Genomic DNA, 23,054 nt, shown 5'->3' with positions numbered 1-23,054 from the left:
ATGTCAAGGGACACCCGTGGGGACCTCAGCTGGGAGTGCAGGAGCAGGATCCCATTGTGCCTAGAGGTCTCATTGGTGGAATTAAGCGTTGGGCACAGTTTAGGTGCTGGGCACAGCTCAGGTGCCAGGCACAGTTCAGGTGATGGATTCATTTCTCCTGTTGGTGCTGCACTTATTTACTGCAACCTATTAGGGCAGGGGCTCACTCCACCCCAGCGAGGGGGACACAGACCTTGTTGCTGTGAATCATTCCAGTGCCAGGGATGGTCTCACTCATGGAAGGATGCACAAACTATAGCTGATCTGACCCAAAAAGATGAGACACGGCTGTGTGGTGATCGGTCTGCCAAGAGTCCTGGTCATGCAGGGGCTCATGGAGAGGGTCACACAGCTCCTCACTTGTGCTACAGGCAACAGGGGCTTGCAAATTCAGGGAGCCAGAGGCACAGCTCGCTGGAACAGTGCCTGTGTCTGCAGCACTCAGCGGATGGATGGACTTTCAGGTGTTAGGCAGCCCAAAATGCAGCACAGAAATGCAAAGACACAAGAGGAATTACAGAGGTGTTTTGAGCAGAGGCTGCAGAGGGTGGCTGGTGCAGCTGCAGCAGATCCAAGATCAATCCTGTCATTCTCAAGGACTTACCTCTATCAGGAGAGACAGAACCACAACTGCCAATGGAAGAGTTCACACACACACAAGGGGGTGCAGAATAAATCCTCAACAGAAACACAGAGAAAAGCAAGTGCTGGGCTCAGAGTGAGGCTGACAGTGTGAACGTGATGAAAATCCAGACTGTAGCCCTGAGCCGCAGCTTGGCTGCGGATCAGAAACCACCTGAAGCTGCTCATTCATTCATTTTCAGTTACTGCTGTCGCTTCAGGGACACTATTCACTTTGGAGGGACAAGACAGAAATCCTGGAAGAGCTGCTGAAAGTTGTTTGTCGAGGATTAGGCTGGAAAGCTGTTCATGGAGGAACAGACCAGAGCCGCCGAGCACATCAGCGCAGAGGGAGCCAGGGAGGCGCTCTCCATGCCAAGAACACAGGCCACGTCCTGTGGCATAGGAGAGACAGGATCTCAGAGGCAAGGAAGGGATGAGGTGGATGGGCCAGTCCACACCACTTCCCTGCAAGGGAGACTCATCCCTCATCCCACTCAATGCCCACAGAGAGATGCCAGGGAGGGCAGGAGCAGCAGAGGGGAAGGTCCATGTGACCACAGTCACAAGTGGATCCATCTGGAGGTTCCCTCTCCCTGCTGGAGGGAAGCAGGTATTGTCAGTGGCAATTGCTCCAAATGCTTGTCTCCATGCCAACAACCATTAAAAGTTGCTTTTGGACAGCTAACACAGGCTGCAATCCCAGTGTCCAAGGATGGGAAGATGCTGCCCCATGGTCTTTCCAGGGACAGGACTCCTGTCCCGACTCTGGGGAAAGTTCATATAAGCAAACAAGGAGATGATGTTGGGAGGAAGGGGAACTGTGCCATGACTTGCAGAAGCTGAGGCAGGACACTCAGAAAGGCATTGGATGGGGGTGGAAAATTGGGAAGAGCTGTGTGCTGTGGCCAAAAAAGTCAAAATGGGACAGGAGAAGGTAAACAAAGGAAAAAGAAAGGTGACCAAGGAGGAGAGGCAATTCAGCCTTTTGAACACATCTGTGGTGGAAAAAAAGCAGGCATTGTAAGGGCTCAGTATTTCCAGCAGCAGTAGGAAAAGTGGACATTCCCTTGTTTACAGTTTGTCTCATCTCTCATTCCCGACCCCATGTCCAGAGCTGAAAGAGCATCATGGTGCTTTACAAGAGCATGAGCAGAGGGAACAAGATTTCCCAGGGAATGGCAGAGTGGGACAGGAATCCCCCAGAGAAACAAGAACCACCTAAAAGGAATCACAGGCTCTCTCCACCTCCTCATGCCTCCAGTAGCAGCCTGACAACACACTCAGGGTGTAAGCTGCCACTGCCAATGCCCCGCACTGGAAAATTTCCTACAGAAAAAAGAAAATATATGATAGGGATGATCTGTATTCTCTATCTTTATGTAAGAAACAAGTTGAAAAACATTTCTCAGGTTTTTCACAGATAAGCATGTGTCATCTGTTACGCTGCCTGAAGAAATTCATGCATTATACCTTGATATTCAGCCTGACCTTTCTGGATTTCTAAGGTCACATAAAGCCATGGGAAACTCACCTTCCCAAAAGCTGATTCTCTCATTCTCAGATCTGGAAGGCTTGAAACAACCTGGAATCGCACACCTCCAAGACAAGTTTCACTTTCGCGCATTGTAGAAATCCTGCCAACTGTTGTGAAAGTCAGATGATTTTTAGTACAAGAACTTGTGAATAAATTATAGAGAAGTCTGATTCTGTCAGTCCTTTCTGATATTCCGTGTTACTTAGAAAATGATTTTGACAGATGAGAGAGAAAGGGAAGCATCTCCAGCCTGCACGGCACTAGGGTTCACTTAAAAACCTGTTCGAACCAAAGCAGTGAGGGATATTCAATCAAACCAAAGCAATCATTTCAGTGCTGAACAGGGCACATGGACATTTATTTCTTGACTGATCCAATGAAGTGGGATTTTGCTCAGGTCAGCTTTACTCTGCTGTGCATTGAAATATTGGCATTAACTGCAGAGAATGTGGGCTGCACCTTGGGAGAACAGTGAGCATTAATAAAACAGCAGTGGGGGGTGAGAGGCAAAGCAGCCCAGAACTTCCCTTTGCTGCCGGAAGCCTTCCTCTGCTACTCCAACCCTGTGGCTAAAATTAAAACATATTGATCCAACAATTAACCTCCAGTAGGGATTTAATAATGACCACTTAAACCCTGTGGTGCAAATAAAATATACCTCCCCTCCCCCACACACCAGCCAGGGGCAGGATGGATCTCTAGAGTACATGGTCCTCCTGCACCTCCACACATCCCAAACCCCCCATCGTGGTGCACATCCCAACATTCTTCCCAAATACCTGTCCTGGTGCATATTCCCACCATCCTTCCCAAACATAACTCCTGGTGCACATTCCAGTGTCCTCCCCAAAATCCCCTCCTGGTGCACATTCCAACAGCCTTCTCCAACATTCCTCCTTGTGCACATCCCAGTGTCCTTCTCAAACATCCTCCTGGTACACATCCATACATCCCAGCATCCTTCACAAAGGAAGGATGCAACTCCCAGTGCACATCCCCAGTCCTGGGATGGGGCCAAGTTAATGCACCATTTGAGATTTCCTGGCAAGTCCCCAGTTTGGAGTCATCACAGCCCAAACCTTCCTCCACTGAGACCAAAACCCATTCCTGCAGTTTGACTTTGGTGGGAAGCTGTTCCAATCATGTGAATGACTCATCTCTAGGACTTATTTTTCCGTTACATTTACACTGGAATTTCTAATGGCATCTTGATTTGCATCATCCAGGCTCTGCCAACTGCCCACATCCTTTTCCTCCACCAAGCTATCATTCCTGCCATTCCCTTTTGTTTGCACAGCTCATTCAATTTGACCCTGGAAGGCCCTAATGGCCTTTGGGCTGAGTCCTGCCCCCACGAAGCCCAAAGCACCGGTGAGGCTGCTGGATTCAGCCTAGGAGAGATGTCCATTCAGCTGGAAGTTCAGTTGTCTCTCAAAAACCCATCATAGCTCCAGTTTGCTCAAAGGAAGAAGCAGACAAAGCCCCAGAGAAACCAGCTAAGCTGCTGCAGCTGGTGTAGCCAGAGCTGGGGGCTGCCAGTCATGCACAGAACCTCAAGGCTCACTGCTAGACCCACTCTGGGACCCCCAAGAATCTGCAGCAATTCCTGGTCTGTGCCTGTTGCAGGCTTCTCTTGTCCTCCCCTTTCAGTTCAGGGGACCCCTGTCTTGTTAACTCGTGCCCACCCATCCCAAGCTCTTGTGCAGCCACAACAGTCCTTCCTCTCACTTCTCCTGTTGAGTTTCCCTGTATGGGCACCCCTCTGGTGAGAACTGCAGGGACAGTTCCCCACAGTGACCTCCTCATGGCTCCAGGGAGGACACCGGTGTCCCCTCCTGCCTGACCCCAGGGCCCATCTCCTGTTCAATCTCCCTGTAAATGCACGACCCCATTCCAGCCATAGAATCATAGATTCATGGAACAGTTTGGGTTGGAAGAGATCCTAAAGTTCACTTCATTCCAATCCCCTGCCATGGGCAGGGACACCTTCCACTATCCCAGGTTGCTCCAAGTCCTGTCCAGCCTGGCCTTGAACACTTGCAAGAATGGGGCAGCCACAGCTGCTTTGGGCAACCTGTGCCAGCACCTCCCCACCTTCACAGGGAAGAGTTTCTTCCCAATATCCTACCTGACCCTGCCCTCTGTCAGTGGGAAGCTATTTCCCTTTGTCCTGTCACTTGAAGCCCTTGTAAATGGTTTCTCTCCATCTTCCTTGTCAGCTCCATTTGGGAACTGGAAGGCCACAATGAGGTCACACCAAAGCCTTCTCTTTTCCAGGCTGAACAATCCCAATTCTCACAGCCTTTCCTCACAGGAAAGGTGTTCCATCACTCTAATCAACTTGGTGATCTCTAGTTCCAGCTGTGCACACCTCCTCTCCAAGCCAGATTCCTTGGCAGGCTCAGAGCACCAATGTGACTAAAAGATCAGTGACATTTTCATATGTGCACATGTATATGGAAATTTGCTAGTTTAATTTATAAAAGTGCAAATTCAAAGAGCATTTGCTGAGGGGTCTCTTCAAACCAGCTTTTACCAGCAGCACCACTTTATTTTGTCAGGCCAAGGAGGCTGCAAGCATGACAGTGAAGAACTGCAGTCTCTTACTTTGGAAGAATTGCTTTCTTGGTTCTAGTAATTTTTAATTTTTAAAATCTCCTTGTGAGTTTCTCTATCCAGAGTTCTAAGTAGCAAAATTATATAATTATGTACATCTTAGTGCATCTCACACTCAGGATACTAAATCCTGCCATAATAACTGGTCAATGAGTCAGGAACCTGACCTCATCAGAAAATTCCACTCTAACAGGATCTGCTATTGGCATCATCTCAATTAAAAATGTGTTTTGTTACTTTATTGACAAAAAAATTATTCTCATAACCTTTTAACTCCATCCTAAGAAGCCTTTCAGAGAGATGCAGTTCAGCTATTGGTGATAAGCACCACAAAAGCACCCAGAAGAGTGTGATAAACACACAAGGCCACAATGTGAATGAAGATTAAAATATAGAGATAACAAGTGCTACATAGTCACTGAATGTTTTTCATCTTGGGTCAGTCATTACAGACCATGACAGAACACAGAGTTAGTTCTGCCTCTCCAGTACCACATGTGGTACCTCCAGAGTGGTCACAGCAGCACCAGGCACATCACCCAGCTCCAGGCCAAGGACACTGCTCTGCAGGCCACACTTCCAACACATCCTGGAGCCTCCTCCATCAAAATGAGGGGCAACAGGCAAGGAAGGTGAACAGAAGTTCCCTTATAATTGCAATTACCAGAGAGATTCAAGCTGCCAGACAGATCTAGGAATTACAGCAAAGGTCAAGGAAGAACAAACTCTGAGAGCTGCTGATTCCTTTTTGTTGTTTTCTCATTGAAGACTGGGACAACCTCAAAATGGCAAGAAGGGAGTGAGGAAAACAATGGAGCAGCAGGGAATAAGGGGATGTTCTAACAACCACTCACATGGCTGGAACCACGAGTCACTTGTTCCCTGCAAAGGAGGAATGTGTAGAGCAAAAGAAGGATGGCCAATTCATATTTCATACCCTGCCTTTGAATCCTAAATTCACAGACACATTCAAACATGCATGGTCTGAGCTTGAGATTTCTCTTCCCATCCTTTGTTTGGAACAGAAAACACATGGAAATGTGACTCGTGCACAAACCAGCAGAGCACTGTCAGTCTGCAGGGAGCTATGTTCCTCTGAACTTGGGACAGAAATAAAAACAGGGGGAAAAATGAGAAAATAACAGAAGAAACTGGGTAAAGAGTGGGTAAACACAAGCTTCTCCAGGAAGCACCACAGTGTTCTGCAATCAGAGATGCAACAACGAACCACCAACAAATATCAACCTCAAATGAACAGCTTGAACAGTTCAAAGTTCAGCTGCTGTGCAAATGTTATCAACTGCTCTCACTGTCTGCAAACCTTCCAACCCCCAAAAGCTCTGTGGTGAACTAAAGCAAAGGTGTGTTTTCAATTGTGTTCCTGAACAAAGAAACTTCCTGCTTGCCACTGCAGAGCCAGACCTTATGGGCACACAAGAAAATGCAGAATGTAATCCTTTTGTCCAGTTCTCCATCTGTCTTCCTTTGCTTTAATTTCATATATTACATGTGGCAGAGAGCTCTCTCGAGGAATGAATCAGTCTTAAGGTAGAGGCGGATGGATTAATTTTACTGTTGATTGCCCTGTACACGACAGCTAACAACAATTATCAGCATTTCTCAAGAAGTTATCTAGTCATTCCATTAATCTCAAACAGCATCCATGCCTTGACCTTCAGCATCACCCTCTTCTCTAAGAAGAAAACTAAATTTAACAATTTTTCTCATTATTTCCTTTTCAATCCATGAAAAGGTGTTACAGGATTCACAGGTTCCATGCCAATATTTCAGAAGAAATGTGAAAAATTGGCTGTATTGTTAGAGTCTGATAACAAAGGGCCTGGAAAAAAGGGCTCCTTCCACAGATACTTGTGGAAATGCAAATTCTGGGTCTGGAGGTGTTACAAGCTCCCTCTCCCATCCAAAGAAAGCAACAAAGGAAGGGCTTCTGAAGCTTCCAGGCACCAGCACTGGGACTCCTGCTGAGGGGTGGGAGCTTGTGTTGGAGAGAGGATGCCAAGTGCTCCAAGCAGCAGAGGTGACACTCACGGCTCCAGTGGCTGGGGCACAGCAGAGGCAGAAGTGTTGATGAGGTCCTGGGGAAGGCTCTCCCGCGCTTCCTGCATCCGGCGCCGTGCCCGCTGGAAAGCCTCTACAACACAGAGGTGACAGCAGGCCAGAATGCATAAGACAGCCTTAGAGAAGGGGAGGGATGTGTCTATTCAGGGAACATCATCTCTCCTGGTGCAGGATCCCACTTCCTATGAACAGGCTACACCACCAAAGCACCTGGTGCTGCCCCACCTGCTGCTCTCTGATTTCTGTACACAATGGAATCAGAGAGAGCCTGTGCCTTAGTGCTGCCAGCTCTGCCCAGTGCCAAGCAAGACTGCGCAGCCCAGTCCAGGCTGTGCCCTCACACAGCAGGTTATCCCTCCTGCCTGCTCAGAGCTGATGCTTCCTCAAGTTTCCAGCTCAGAGCAGAACATTTAACTTCTGCCACAGACTTTGAGAGCTCACAGGGAGGGGAATCACTCCCACAGTAATGGATTATCCAGAAATATCCTGCCGACTCTGTAAAAAGGGAGCCAAAGTTCCCCAAGACAGAATGACACTGAAGGCCCTACCCAAGACATTGTAGACAGAGCTCTGCTGGCTGAAGCCTCCCAGTCGGTCCAGTACACTCTGCATGCGCTGTCTCAGGGCACTGTTCTCCAGAAAGGCTCTGCACAGAAGCACACCAGCAGGTTAGGGCTGCCAAAACCAGCACAGGAGATGGAGTTGATGGAGCTCATACTCCCTTTGCTGCACTCACCTGGACTGCTGTAGGCAACAGAGCCGGAACGTGACGCTCCCTGTGGTCTCTGTCCGGAAACCAAAGCGGCTCAAGCGCTTTCCCTGCAGGGATGGCACAGGTTAGAATAACCTCACAGTGAAAACAAGCGTGTTCCACCAGACCACAAACTCCTGTGGGCATAGTCTTCCCTTCCCTGCAAGGTTGGAAAGAAGGGCACATAGTTCCAGGCTGTGTTGAGGGCAGGACCTAAACACTTGCAAGCTGACAGTACAGTGCTGGGGCAGGGTTTCAACAACTGCTTCAAGGCTTGTTCCCACACAAAGGTGCCACTAACATCACCCTGCTCATTACACCAGCAGCCACCTCTGCAACTTACTGAAGAACATGAAGTTTCTACCTGCCTCACACCCATTAGCTTCTTGCTTCGGGATTCTGTTCTCTTCTGGAAGCTGTTCCAGGCATAATACAGCCCAAATTCCTCACAGAAACCAGGAAGTCTACAGCTGGTACCAAATGCTGACCTGACAAACACTGCAGAGGCAGGGGTAAGCCAAGGCTTTGGTCCATGTTTCCTTACCTCTCTGAGCTGCTCACCCTTCAGAAGGCACAGCTCTGCCTCAGTGTTTGCTCATTCCTCTGCTCAGGATTACAAGACTCACAGAGGAGACATTTCTTTAGTGAGAAGAACAGGAGCAGCAGCTCATCCTTGTTCAAATTTGGTCCAGGCTGACCACGGACACCTGAACCCAAGAGCAAAATGCACCACGTCCTGGCAAGAGGCTACTCTGCAGCTGAGCCCACCTTGAAGGTCGATGGTATCCGGATGTAAGTTAAATCCTCCAGCTCAGGCGATCCCCCAATGAAAAACCTCCTCATTTCAGCAACAGGTCCCAGACCCACAGGACGCCAGGTGGGGATGGTGAGCATGTGGACACCTGGCCCAGGACAAGAGGACAGCTTAGCTGCTGTGACCTGTGATTTATTCAGTCACAGAGGACAGCAAAGGCAGGTGGATACCTGCTGACCCAAGAGCTGTCCAGAAATGGAAACACTGCACAGTATCAGAAATGTTCTAAAAGCACATTCCCATTGAGTCAGCCCATTCTAGTCACACAGCCAATGCTGAAAAGTACCCTCTGCCCAACAGCAGCATCTCCTCATAACACACAGGGGTCACTCCCAGATCCCACGTGGGACACAGAGAGTTACTGCCATTGTACAGATGGAGGCACAGCATCACCCCAGAGCTTTATCACACCAGATGTTGTGATGGCAGTATCAAAGGATCAAGGGCAGCAGCTCCAATGTGCCTCACATTCTTTGCTGCACCCCAGACAGCTGGCTGCTCCCTTGAGTACACCAAATCCCTGGGACTGGCTGAATCACTTCCCAAGAGGAACCACTCAACTCATTCTCCCAGACAATTAACACAATGTCCCAAGGATGCTTTACCTGGACATGTTGGCAGCACCAAGGACCCATATCCTTCCACACGATACCTCTGCCAGAAATCCAGGGATAGGACCTCAAAGTAGAGAACAGGCCACTGAGGGAGACTCTCTGCAAGATGGGGAGCAGGTCACAGCTTTGGGAAGGAGACTATCAGTGAGAAAAAGAATGCTAAATGCCCAACTCCACTAGTAGGAAGCCAAAGAATCAGAGAATCATTTAGCTTGGAACAGACCTCCAAGATCATCGAGTCCAACCTGTGACCAATCCCCACCTTGTCACTCAGACTAGAGCACTGAGTGCCACCTCCAGTCGTTCCCTGGACACCTCCAGAGATGGGGACTCCATCACCTCCATGAGCAGCCCCTTTTAGCGCCTGACACCCATTATGGGAAGAAATGCCTCCTAGTGTCCAGCCTGAACCTCCCCTGGAGTAACTTGAAGTTTCCTCTTGTCCTGCCCCTTGTTCTCCGGGAGTAGATCCCAAACCCCAGCTGACTCTATCCTGTCAGGGAATTGTAGAGAGTGAGAAGGTCCTCCCCAAGCCTCCTTTTCTCCAGGCTGAGTCTGCCCAGCTCCCTCAGCTATTTCTTGTGCTCCAGATGCTTCCCCAGTTCTGCTCCCTCTCTGAACACACTCCAGTACCCTTCCACCACAGTTCTTTCTGTATTTCTTCTACAATGACTAACAAAGATTTATGGTTGATTAGTTTCCCCTATAAAAGCTGAACCCTCAGATTTGAGGCTGAAAACAGAATTATTGAGGATAAAAATTAGGGAAAATTCTTTAAGAGCAAGTCCAGACTGGGCTGTCAATTATCTTTGAGCAGACAAGAAAATCTTCCATGAATGATCTGAAGCCAAACAGCAGAACCTGTTTATCTCTGACCGTTCCTATTGCTGTTGGGGGAATATTAACTTGGATCCTCCTACATCTCTCCAAGCATTTTTTCCACAGTGAAACAAACTCATTGTGTTTCTTCTAGTCTGAAAATTCATTAGTGTTGGTTGAATACCCAGATCCAAAGTGTACATTGGATTCAAGTGGCAAGGCATGCCACAGAGCTGTCCCTAGCAATTGTATCCACAGAGCAATAGGATTGGTGAAGAAGCAGCAGGAACAGGCAGCAGAGAAGCCCGGCTTAAAATAGAGCTGAAGTTTCAAAGTGACATGAACTATCTAGGGATTATACAGGTCACTGAGCACGTCTACAAATGTAAGACTCAGCACAGAGTTTTAGCTGTGTATAAAAAAGCTGCCTGGTTCTCCAGCTGCAGCATCCCAGGGCTCTGTGCAGGCACAGCAACATAGCCCTGCACTCCAGGTTTAAAGAGACAAGCCAAGACCCAAGTAGTTTTCCAACTGGATAAAGCTGCCTACAGCCTAGAAACAGGGCAACATCAATGAATCCATAAAAAATGCTAATGGATTCCTGGGCAGGGCAAACACAGGATGTGTCCAGGGGCTGTGTGGTGACAGGGTGAACTTTTGTTGAACCAGAAGCATTTCCCTCTGTCTTTTCACCTCCAACAGGACAGACAGCATGACAGCTACAGTGGGACCAAAGGATTTCAGAGTAACAAGGAAACACACCTTCATCTTCTTGGGTGTAAAGCATCTCCACAGTGAAGGGGTAGCAGAAGTAGGCCACATTATCCTAGAAAAAGAACAGGGCAGAGATCAGATTCCTGGACAAGAGAATTCATCACCAGCATTGCAAAGGGCATAGAGAGCTGGGAGAAAGGAACTAGAATGGTAGAATGCAGGTGATGCTGACCAAAAAGATCAATTCCATCCCACTAAGAAACATGTGACTGCAGGATGGACCTGCATACACTCCCTAGTGCCATGTCGATGGAACAGGATGTTGAAAATAACGGAAAAAGGGAGTGACACACCTCAAATGAAAACTCAGTCAATTGCATAACTACAGGGCAGCCTCAAACTTTACAGGAGCCAAACCAAGCACAGCACCTCAAACAATGGTATTACTGAAATGTTGTATGATAATTATTTTTGTAATATGAGAACATATAAAATACATTAAAAAGCTGATAAAATTCAAAGTCAATGTACAGTCTCTGCACATTCCTGCCCCAGGCAAGTTGGAACAATGCTTGGTTAACTCAGAGCATTGGAGAACACAAAGATCCAAAGGCAATCAGTCAGCAAGAATGAATAAAAAAGTGAGATTCCAGAAAATGCATGGGAGTAGCTTTATTTGGTTTAGTTTTATTTGGAGATGGTGGTCCCTTGAAAAAATGACAAGTATAATTAGAACAAGGAGAATCCCAAACATGCTCTGGCTTTGAAAAGAGCCCCCAACTCAGGACAGTTGCTGAATATATCTGTAGTTTGTTACCCATGTTCCACTCCAGAAACTGCCTGTTCAAACTGCTCTGCAGGTCTGAAAGTGTCCTTACCCAGCCCACTGCCTTGGTAGCACAGGTCTGTGTCACTCCTGAGAGCTGCTGGAACGGCGAGCTTGACCACTCTGCAGGGGACAGGAGAAGATGAAGGCTTGGGGTGAGGCCAAACTCACAAACCAGAGCAGCTCAAAGGAGAATGTCAGTCCCTGATGACTGGGGTAAAAAGTAATGACACCCACCCTGACATTCACAGAATCATTAAGGTTGGAAAAGCCCTCCAAAATCATCGAATCCAACCTGTGACCGATCCCCACCTTGTCAACCGGTCCAGAGCATCGAGTGCCACATCCAGTCATTCTGTGGACACCTCCAGGGATGGGAACTCTACCACTGCCCTGGGCAGCTCCTTCCAATGCCTGACCACCCCTTCCATAGAGAAATTCTTCCTCATGTCCAACCTTAAGCTCCCCTGGTGCAACTTGAGGTGGTTTCCTCTTGTCCTGTTACTTGTCTGTGAGCAGAGCCTGACTCCCACCTGGCTGCACCCTCCTGTCAGGGAGTTGTAGAGAGTGAGAAGGTCCCTCCTGAGCCTCCTCTTCTCCGGGCTGAGCCCCTCCAGCTCTCTCAGCTGTTCCTCATATGACTTTTCCCTGTCCTGTTCCAGGCACTGCTCTTCTGAACACCCTGAACTGTCCATGAAAAGCACCAACTCATGTCAAGAGAAAAGTAGAGCCTTATCTAAATGTACTGAGTAGCACAAGCGGTATCTTGACAGATATATCCAGAGAGGGGAGGCAGAGCCATAGCTTTAGGAGAATTAAATATGCAGCAGGATATACATGTAAGTGCTGGGAGCCTTATTTATTCATCAAAATTTCATATGTTAATATAAGCACAAAGCATGATGGCAAGCACTGAAATCAGACAAGGTCACTGTGGTGGAGAGCACAGGAAAGCTGTTCTCTGCAAGATAAGGAATGAAGTTTGGATAGACTGGTCACCACTACCATCTCTATGTCCCAGTCTGAGCTGAGTTCTGCCATTTTAGCTCTGAAGGCGTCTGACTAGATCCCAGCCTCAACATTCATTTTTGCTGACTCCCAGCAGAGCTGGTCTGATGGACCAGCCAAAGCCTGTTTCATCTCTTCAACTGCTGTGATGTGGCTGGGAATGTGAATACTCACGGTTAGGCAGCTCCAGGAAGAAATGCACATAAAGGTTGTCATACTCATAGCCTTGAGCTGAAACTGAGAAGAGAGAATGAACTTCAGCTGATTGATTCCATACAAATTCTTCCAGCATTCACTGTAGATTTTTGGGAGACCCACCACCGATAACCTCAAGGAAAATCAGTTACTGCTGGAAGCTGGGAAAAGCCTTCAAAGTAACAGGAGACAACCCACAGAGAAGATTCCTCCTCCAGACTAGCCCTGTCTCTGTTTCACTAACCAGATGAAGGAGTTCACACATTTAATTGGTTTCTTTGGGACATTAATAGATATTATAGCAATCTGCTCTCCTATTTTCAGACCTAGGCCTTCTTAGAACAGCTACAGCATTTGTAACCTCCAACCTGTAAATGCCTCTCAAGGAATTAGTCTACAGGAAACAGGGAGGAGAAGGAGGAAGTAAAGGATTCTAGGGTCTCTTGAATTTAGGGATTCAAAAATTCTTGGATCACACCCTCAGCCATCCTAGCACACCCACATTGGCCCCTATGACTGTTTAGAATAAAGACTCACCTATTTCTCCATTCACAAGAAGTCTCAGAGTACCAGGAAGAGGCTGGAAAAAATAGCAGACAAACAAGATAAAGAGTTCAACAACCACTGGTGCAACCTCAACAATTCCTTCCCAATAATATCTCACATAGGTACTTCATGGGTTTTCGGACATGAATGATTTACTGTTCTGGCCAGGGAGGAGGCATGATTTGTCCTATCACTTCCAGAAGTGAACAGTCCCTCTGGAAAGAGGCTCTAAAGAGACCAAACCCCCAAAGCCCAGCCCGCAGGAATTAACTGTTCTGTAAATAGGTCTCTTACAGATGTCAAGATTGATATAACACACAGTGAGAAGTCACTTGCAGAAATCACAGTCCTGCTTCTGTCATGCTCCTGCATTTGCCCAAGATGAGGGAGCAGGGGGAAGCACTGAGACACACTATCAAAGTACTGGAAAGCACAACTTTCACTGTTTTGTATTGTATTTCACTGATTTGTATTCACTACATTGTCAAACAATATTTGAGCAAAAAAAAAAGATTGCAGTTTGGATAATTTACTGAGAATGGAAACTGCATGAGTCTGAGTCTGAGGGGCTGTTTATTTTCACAAAGTGGCACATAGAGCTGTTTGACACTGAAGAAGTTAACAGCAATCACTGTCCCTGAAGACATAAACCCTCCTTCCTTCTCAAAGTACTACAGTCACAGGCCTTGAGGCACTGCACACATCCTCACAGAGACTGTAATGTTCAGCAGGCCCTGAACGGGCAGGATGGATCCCTGCAGACTCCAAATCCACTGCCACTTGTCTCTTCTGACCCAATTTTCTGCTTGAAGCCACAAGGTAAAAGCTGACAACTTCCCTCCAGAGCAAAACAGTCTTTGGAGACTGTGCTGCCAAGTGCAAACTGTGGGAGCCAGGTCACCAGACCCCAAAGACAACAGAACTCCAGTCCCTGCCAGTGCCTCTGGAACTCACCATTTCAAAGTCTGAGCCCACGAGCCCACTGAGGTAATCCCTGTGCCGCCCGTACAGCTGGGAACACACACAACAAAAACAACAAAAGGGTGGCATTTTGATTATATCTGCTGTTATGTACTGCAAAACTTAAACCGTATATAATTTAAACTCAAATCATTACCAGGCTTAGCATATGTGGGGTTGTTACAAGAAATATGAAGAATGTAAGTATCTAGTAGAACACAGATGCATAACTGCTAACACTGCACAGAACTTCAGCTTTGGTTCTCCAAGGCCAGTTTTAAGGGAAAAAGAAGCTCTGAAAAATCACATCTTAAATGTTATCTGAAAAACACAGGTTCAGATTATTCCAAGGAAATGGCCAGGCAGAGATCAGTGTAGTGAAATCATGATTTCCTTGGTGACCACAAAACCAGTAAGGAAATGCACAAGTGAAAATCTAAACCAAAAAGTACTTTCATAAACTGTCAAGAGACAAAAAGGCAATTCAGAAAAATCAAGATGTGAAATGGGATCCCAATATCCTGGGACATTACAGGTAACAAGACATCATTTAATAAATATACAGGCAACAAGAGGAAGATTAAGGAAAGGGTTTGCCCACTGCTCAAAAGGGAAGGAAAAACACTGGCAGGTGACACTAGGAAGGCATGGAGTTGAGTGGTTTCTTGCATCAGTTCTCACTCTCTAAAGCACTGCAGCCAGAGGCAGGACAACTACGGACAAGGTCTCTTTAAGGAATAAGGGATGAAGCAGAGAGTATTTGCTGTAGTTCTCAGATCCCTGACCAGGATGAGGCTCAGGGCAGTGACATTTTGTCCCTTCAGGTGTGCAGAGCACCAGAAGTTCCATCTCCATGATGATCTGAGCTGCCTCCGTTACTCAGAACTCATGAATATGCTCTGTGGCCAGTACTTACTTCTCTGAACACACGCTGCTCACGCTCCTCCTCCTCTGGCTGCACCTGGGCAGATGCATTCTCAATAGTGTATTCCCACACCTCTCGCTTCTCTCCATCCAGCTCGATCCTGCAGAGCCCCAAAACACATGGGAAAACCTCCCCCATTATGCAGAGAATAATGGCATCAATGGGGCCCTCCTGACCCAGCAGTGTCCCCTCTACCCAGCCTGTGCAGTGACACAAGGGCACTCATAGCCCTCTCCTCACTCCCAAGAACCTGCCAGCATCATTCCCTCAAAATGGAAGACTTGCTTGCATCTGCCACATGCATAATGTAATTTTACAAGGGAGGTAGTGATAGAACAAGAGGGAATGGCTTCAAACTGACAGAGGGCAGGGTTAGATGGATATCAGGAAGAAATTCTTCCCTCTGAGGGTGGTGAGGCCCTGGCACAGGTTGCCCAGAGCAGCTGTGGCTGCTCCATCACTGCAAGTGCCCAAGCCCAGGTTGGACAGGGTTTGGAGCAATGTGGAATACTGGAAGGTGTCCCTGCCCATGGCAGGCGGTGGAATGAGATGGGCTTCTAAGTCCCTTCCAACCCAAACCATTCCATGATTCCATGATAACCTGCAACCCTAGAGACTTGCCCAAAAGCCCCACATAGCACACACAGAGTGATCCTGACCGTAAGCACACAATAATATTTTTCTAGAAATCTCTGAAATGAATGAAGTATTTCTCAATTTAAGTGATGATCCCCTGCCCAAAGGGTGACCAGGAAACAGCCATTTCAGCCCCTAGCCCCCAGTCCCAGGAGAGGTCCCAGCCCTGTCCCACTCACCGGTAGGCTCCTTTGGTGCCAGTAAAGTCAGGCTTCACTGTGATCACCCCATTGCCATCCACCTTGATTGTGCAAAGCACATTTTCGTACTCCCTGTGACCAAGCCTGAAGGAGGACACCAGGAAAACACGGTCTAAACAGAGAACATGGACACTCTCCTGCTCTGGAACAGCAGAGCTGGTAAAGGAACCTGGGGATACAGAAGGGAGCACATACACACTTTCCTACATTAGCCTTTTGGATGTACACACTCAGCTACCTCCCAACTGAAGAAAGAGGCAGAAAGAAATTGCAGCCCACGTTACTGAGCTCTTGGGATTCTCCCCCCTTAACTAATGAAAGAAACAGGAGTTTTGAGTAAGAAGGAAACATGGATTTTCTTTTGGAAAATTACAATCCCTTCAGGATTTTACTTACTTCCCATAAGGTCCCAAGTCCCCCATGATGTACATGGTCTGGACAGGTGTGTTAATTACATGATTGTTCTTTATAAATTCTTCTGAAGGTTCCCAGGTGATGATTTTTGACTTCAGAGAACTTGCTTCTCTGTCAACAAGAGAACAGCACCAGTCACAGCTCACCTCAGCAGCACCAAACCCACCATGATGAGGAGTCACAGTGCTGGATTACACGTGTGACACAGCACAAGCCATCAGCTCCCACAGACCAGGTTGACCCACAGCTGGGGCACCAGCACCACGAAAGCTGCATGAACAAGCTCCAAGCCCAAGTTTGAACTCACACAGGCCTTCGGTCCTGTCTTCTCCTCCTCACATTGGCCATCCTCTCAACCAGGTACGATGGCACTTCATGATCCAAGTCAGTTACCTTCTGGCAGAGCTGGAAGAACAGACAGGAACTAGCTTAACTGGTCATCTTTCCCAAACACAGCTCTCCTCTTAGAGGAGGGAACAGATATGCACACAACCACGTGCAAGGACAACTTGCTAAATGACTGCAGAATTCCTTCACTGTTCTGGTGGCAAAATACAGCTCACTCCAGCCAGCAAGCTTCCTCAGGAGCAGTGCTCCTACTGAGCCAAGTCAATCTGGCTGTCCTGACCATTGCTCTGAACCAAGGACATCCCACCCCAGGTCTGGGGCACCAGGGGAAACTGCTTTGCAGCAGTGTGTTCTCCTGCACTCAGTATCTGCCCGGCTGAGAACCAAGAAATGCTCCCTCTGCAGCAGGACTGGAAGTTTTGACAGACACTGAGTAACTAAGAGCTGGTACCTCCTCTAGGTTGGTGAATCGGTCGTGGTCAGTGTAGGTGAAAATGCGACAGTTCTTCCGACCTCCAGCCTTCTCCAGTTTCCGGATCTCCTCATGGTACTGCCAGTCCAGGGGAGTCTGGCAGGCTGACTCATTCAGGTACAGATCCACCTCAAACTGACAACACCACAGGTAAAGCACAACAGCTGCCTTTCACCAGCTTTGGCAAAGCCACAAATATTTTTCAGCTTTTTTCCAAAGCCACCCCAGACACAAGACCCTTTGAGAATCCCAGCAAATAACTCAAGCTCCAGAGCAGCTCCAACACTGCTCAGGCATGTGGCAGCCAGCAGCACACCGATGCCCACCTGGAAAGCCTTGGGCACAGTAGCTCGCCCTGAAACAAGGAACCCCACAGTGAGGGGCAGAAAAGGGGGTGTCAGGAAGCTCCTCCAAGCCTGTCCAGTTCTGGACACGACAGGAGACACGTGGAGCTCCTGGAGCAGGTTCAGCAGAGGGTGACAAAGTTCATCAAGGAACACCTTCCTTATGATGAAAAGCTGAGGGAACTGGGACTGTTCAGCCTCGAGAAGAGACACTAAGAGGGTACCTCATCCCTGCCTGTCAAGTGTCTGCAAGGAGGGGTCAGAGCATGAACGAGGCTCTGCTCCTTGGAGACCAGCAATGGCACAAGTGGAACGGGCAGGAACTGATACCCAGAAAGTTCCAACTTCTTCCCTGTGCGCTTACCAAGCCCTGACCAGGCTGTCCAGAGTGGGTGTAGAGTCTCCCTCACTAGAAGTATTTCAAAGCCAGCTGGACACAAGCCTGAGCAGCGTTCTGTGAGGTCCCTGCCTGAGCAGGGGAGTCGGACTCGATGATCCCCGTGATCCCCTCCGATCTGACCTATTCCGCGAAGTCCCCCTCGCCCCCCTCTCCGTGCACCCACCTGGCTGAAGAGCTTCTCCTGCCACCCCACCTCGACCTCCTCCTCCTCGTCCTCCGGGGGTCTCTGGGCGCCTGCGCGAGAGGCCGCGGTGACCCGCAGCGGCACCGCTCCCGCATCGGCGGCGCGGTCGGCCCGGCCCGGGCTCTCGGGGCTGGCGAGCGGCGGCACCCGCGGCAGGAGAGGCCCGGCCGGCGCGACCCGCTGGATACGGACCCTGCGGGGAAGGAGCGGAGCGTCAGGGCTGTGCGGGCCGGCGGAGCCGGGCTGGGGCCGGGCAGGCGCTCACCGTAGGCGCAGGTTGCGGACGGGGTCCCGGGAGCGGTACACGGCGCTACCCCCGCACCGCGCCGCGCCCGCCATGGCCGCGCTCCGGGGAAACCGGCGTGCACGGGTGGGCAGCGCCCCCGCGCGGCCGGAGCCTCCCGCACAGCCGGGCCCGCTCCGCGCACGGAGCCCGCAAAGCTCCGCGTGAGAGGCGCCCCACAGCCTCCGTGTGAGGGAGGGTCCCACAGACCCCCTCCGTGTGAGGGTTCCCGGCCCCTGGGGACATTCCCCCAGCCTCCGTGTGAGGGAGGGTCCCACAGACCCCCTTCGTGTGAGAGTTCCCGGCCCCTGGGGACATTCCCCCAGCCTCCGTGTGAGGGAGGGTCCCACAGACCCCCTCCGTGTGAGAGTTCCCGGCCCCTGGGGACATTCCCCCAGCCTCCGTGTGAGGGAGGGTCCCACAGACCCCCACCGTGTGAGGGTTCCCGGCCCCTGGGGACATTCCCCCAGCCTCTTTGTGAGGGAGGGTCCCACAGACCCCCACCGTGTGAGGGAGGGTCCCACACCCCTCTCCGTGTGAGGGAGGGTCCCACACCCCTCTCCGTGTGAGGGAGGGTCCCACAGACCCCCTCCGTGTGAGGGAGGGTCCCACAGACCCTCTCCGTGTGAGGGAGGGTCCCACACCCCTCTCCGTGTGAGGGAGGGTCCCACAGACCCCCACCGTGTGAGGGAGGGTCCCACACTCCCCTCCGTGTGAGGGAGGGTCCCACACCCCTCTCCGTGTGAGGGAGGGTCCCACACCCCTCTCCGTGTGAGGGCTCCCGCGGCCCCTGGGGGGATTCCCCACAGCCTCTGTGTGGGAGTCCTCACGACCTCCATAGGGAGTTCTCCATGTCCTTCTGTGTGAGGGTCCCCACAGCCCCTCAGGGGGTCCCAGGGCCTCCAGGGAAGGGTGTCCCTCATCCCTCCGTGTGAGGGTCTACACAGCCTCTCTTGTGAAGGGAGTCCGCCACATCCCTCCACAGGAGGCCCCAGGACAAAGTCCCCCATAGCCACAGCCCCAGAGAAATGCTGAGGGACCTCCAGCAACTGTGGACGGAGCTTCAGGCCCACACCTGTGTGTAAGGAGCCACCTGAACCTGCCCTTCTCTGGGGTATTTCTTACCCCCTTCCTAGTCTGTCCCTGGATCTTCATGTGCGCCACCAGTACCCTCATGCTGTTGCCAATTTTAGTAGTTCTCTAAATACAGACACAGTCTGTTTTAAGAAAGAAGACATTGCTTCTTCCCTACAGGGTGCAGAATGGTTTCTACAAACCAAGCACACCAAGGGGTAAAAAGTTATCTCATCCATATGCACCAGCTGTCTGGGGCTGGGGGAGGATGGATGGGGACATCCTGCCACAGTGATTCCCTAAATCCTGCAGCTGAATGGCACAAATGACCAGATAGGTGTTGTGAGAATGACATTCCCTGGCAAGAAGCCCAATCTGATTCCACCAGCTTGTACCCAAAGAATTACATCCTCACCTCCAGGGACATCCCAACCCTCCTGCAAGCACTTGCAATTGTTGTGCTGTGATTTTAATCCTACTTGAGTGACAGTCTTAGGTGTGAGATTTTTTCAACCTTCTCACTCTCAAACAACATGAGCTAAACGCTAACAATCTGCACAAAGTAAGGAAGCAATTTGTCCTTGGTCTTCCTGGAACTAGGAAAACAATTGTGGCTTTCAAGATTATTGAGATAATAAAAAACACTTTTTGCTGTTCTGCAAAGGAGGAAATACTTTCCGTTTGTGAAAATCAGCCCTTGAGGGGTTTATTGGGGTAAGCAGCCATGTTCCTCTTTCTTCTGTCATTGCACCCTCTACACCTACAGCACAAGCCCTTCTGATTTTCCCTCTTTTTGCCTAAGTTTTAACTTTGCCTGACACAAACGCACAACCTTCATCTCAAGGAAAGTGTTTCTATTCAAAATGGGATTGAGCTAAACTCTGGCCCAGATCCAGCACTCAGTGATAGCAGAGAGCATCACCCATTTGGGGATTGCAGGACTGTGTCAGACCTTCCAAAGCCAATGGCCTCAGTGAAGTGGTCTGCTACGGCTGCTGCCGACCCCAAAAGTGCCCATCTGCTGTCCTCTGCTGCTGCCTCAGCACATTCTGTGCTGGGCTCGCTGCAGGCTGTGTGCAGCTGTGCCAGGAACTGCCCTTGGACCTGGGCTGTGTAAACATGGAGACCTGAGGATTCTTCTGGGAGAGCATTTGAGGCAGAGTGGTTCCCCAGGCCTGTTCTTGCTGCTTTTCCACTTGTGGCAGCATGTGGAGGTCAGCAGGCCACCATGCGGAAAAGGCACCCAGGGAATGGCAGTCCTGTGCTGGGTCCAGCAGGCAGCAGAAGTGCTGCCAGTGGCGGCTCACTCACCCTGGCAGAAAAGGGAACCTGTCCTTCCACGGGGAAGCCCAGGCACCAGGGGAGAGCAGGGCAGAGGCATGCCCCGTGGAGCCTTGTCATGGGGGCCATGTAGGAAGGTGGGCCTGAGTCTCCTCCTGGGTGAGATCCAGAGGTGGTGGGGGCTGTGCAGCAATGCCTGTGCACAGCCAATCCCTTGGAATAAATGTTTCTGTGTGGAAGATGACACAGCATGCTCCAGCTGAGGTGGGCAATTTGGTATTGTTTGTCAGGAGGAGCCCTCCAAGCAAGACCCCCTGGAGAGATGGAGGTAATCAGTAACAGCTGGTCATATTGTTACCAAAAATTAGGTAACATAAAAACAACACAGGTGTAGCATTAAGAAGCAGGCATTCTTTATTCAGCTGGATGCAGGGGGTTTAGCTCCTCCAAAAGTCGTGCATACTGGGTACAGGAAAGTTTCTGTTTATTGCTGGATATATCCCCATTGTCCTGTTTGAGGGCTACTCCTTACTTCTGGTATTTGACATCCCCAATACCCCTAATACTCCAAAGGCTATCACTGCAATCTGTCGGCCAATAAATATTTCTGGAGGTTATTTTCAGATCTGGTTTTGAAATACTATAATTCTCAACAGTATAGTTCTTATGTGTCCATCATAAAGAATATTCCCCTTCTATCCCTGTCCAACTGGCATGGATACTATTTCCTTCCCGCATGTCTTCCCATATTTTTGTCAAATTGCTGACTAAGACTCCCCATGGAACTCAATTTTCTGGTGAGGTTGATATTGGTAATCAAGTTGTTAAAGAACCCTAAAAAAAAGTAACACAAATCCCCCCACAAGAAATAAATTTTTAAAATACCCAGTGTTAGTTAGTTAGTCTTGTTTCCTTCATATTTTCATTTGTAAAGGATTTTCCATCAGTTCACAATGACATATGATTTCTGGTTTTACCTGTGTGTGATGAACCCAGAGCTTGATTCCTTCTACCTTGAGTGTAGTGTAGTTTATCAGAAGAACCTCATACAGTCTCTTCCACTTCTCCTGGATTGGTCCAAAATTCAGATTTCTGTGCACACTGGATCTCCTGGTTGAAAAAGCATGTACATGTCAGTCTAGTCCCTATGATCTCTTGATAATGATGTACCTTTTAAGACTTAAAGAGCTCGTTCCAGTGCTATTAAATATTAATTTCAGCAAAACTTTTGAGATTTCCCTTGCCTTGTAGGTGCCACATGAGAAAGCTTCTGGCCATCCTGAAAAAGTATTGACCAATACCAAAAAGTACAGTCCCAATACTGCCTAGTCAGTTCTGTGAAATCAATTTGCCAAAAATCACCTGGTGAATTGCCATTTTACTAGTTCTGGATGTGGCCTTCTCCCTCTCTTGTGATTATTTTACAAACAAACCACATATTTTTCAACAAAATACTTAATTTCTATCATTTTTGTGCTTACTAAATTCCTTTGTAAGCTGATTGCTGTGTTGTCTATTTCCTAATGTGTTTCCTGATGTTTAAATTCCATTTTCATAATTTTACATTATGTTTGGAGGTACAATTATCTGCCCACATGAGGTCACCAATCATCTGCTGTTTCTTTCTGCAGTTTCTAATGGTGGGGCTAACTGTGTGTCCTGATTATTATAATTTGGTTTTTACTCCAGGACATTCAACTCCTTGCTAGATATTCATGCAAGGATATCCTTTTCAGCAACCTCTTAGTGGTTTTGTAAGCTAATTGATTCTCTGTATTAACTGAAGAGTTTTCAAATTGATGGGCATTACAGTGCATCACAGCCACTTCTTTTGGCTTTTGTACACTCTGTTGTAAGTGACTTATTTCTTCTCTATACTTAACAGGAGACCTTTGTGCCAATAGCAATCCCTCTTCCTTCCATATGGCTCCATGGGTATGTATTATTTCAAAACTGTATTTTAAATCAGTCCAGATGTTTATCCGTTTTCCTTTATCCTATCCTTTTAGCACTCAATGTAAAATAACTAATTCTGCTTTTTGTGCTATTAAGAAGTAAAGTCTGGACTCCTTTTACCCGGGTCAGGGTTACCACTGCATACTCAGCTGCCCATCTTCCATGTCATATCTTGCTGCTCCAACCAGTGTGCAGGTCCAGTTCTGGGTCTTGCATGGTGATGCCTTGTGAAGGCTGACCTAGAACAGAGGCTAGGCAGACCTAAAGAATAAAGTAGGGATTTATTGAAAGGCCTCAATGGATCCACCTTGGGCAGCACAAGAGCCCAGCCAGGGCTACACAGAAGATGAAACAAAATGGTCACAAAATGCACAACTGGTCATGGGGTCTCTCACTTT

At 48.8% G+C, this 23,054-nt stretch overlaps 1 protein-coding gene across 1 annotated transcript; it reads right to left on the bottom strand.

Annotated features, from left to right (window-relative positions):
* Window positions 1-6,362: 6,362 nt before the first annotated feature.
* Window positions 6,363-18,467, bottom strand: MKS1 (MKS transition zone complex subunit 1). The gene is made up of 17 exons (XM_068210150.1): window positions 18,328-18,467; window positions 18,042-18,255; window positions 17,114-17,269; window positions 16,622-16,719; window positions 16,297-16,425; window positions 15,880-15,984; window positions 15,056-15,164; window positions 14,134-14,190; window positions 13,171-13,213; window positions 12,613-12,675; window positions 11,483-11,553; window positions 10,653-10,716; window positions 9,063-9,170; window positions 8,412-8,545; window positions 7,629-7,711; window positions 7,441-7,538; window positions 6,363-6,965 (listed from the first exon to the last, which is right to left on the bottom strand). Exons 1-17 carry the CDS (start codon window positions 18,399-18,401, stop codon window positions 6,859-6,861), a joined length of 1,713 nt encoding a protein of 570 aa, XP_068066251.1. The 5' UTR covers window positions 18,402-18,467; the 3' UTR covers window positions 6,363-6,858.
* Between the last annotated feature and the right edge of the window lie 4,587 nt (window positions 18,468-23,054).

The sequence above is a fragment of the Anomalospiza imberbis genome, chromosome 20, assembly GCF_031753505.1.
Source record: "Anomalospiza imberbis isolate Cuckoo-Finch-1a 21T00152 chromosome 20, ASM3175350v1, whole genome shotgun sequence".
Lineage (NCBI taxonomy): Eukaryota > Metazoa > Chordata > Aves > Passeriformes > Viduidae > Anomalospiza > Anomalospiza imberbis.
The sequence above is the reverse complement of the archived record's forward strand: the minus strand, read 5'-3'. Positions and strand labels throughout refer to the sequence as shown.

Excerpts from the sequence above, each read along its gene's own strand:
- MKS1 (XM_068210150.1), bottom strand. The coding sequence starts at position 18,401 with ATGGCGGGCGCGGCGCGGTGCGGGGGTAGCGCCGTGTACCGCTCCCGG. Across the intron at positions 18,256-18,327 it reads GTCCGCAACCTGCGCCTACG|GGTCCGTATCCAGCGGGTCG; the intron begins GTGAGCGCCTGC and ends CCTTCCCCGCAG. Across the intron at positions 17,270-18,041 it reads AGGAGAAGCTCTTCAGCCAG|TTTGAGGTGGATCTGTACCT; the intron begins GTGGGTGCACGG and ends TGGTGTTGTCAG.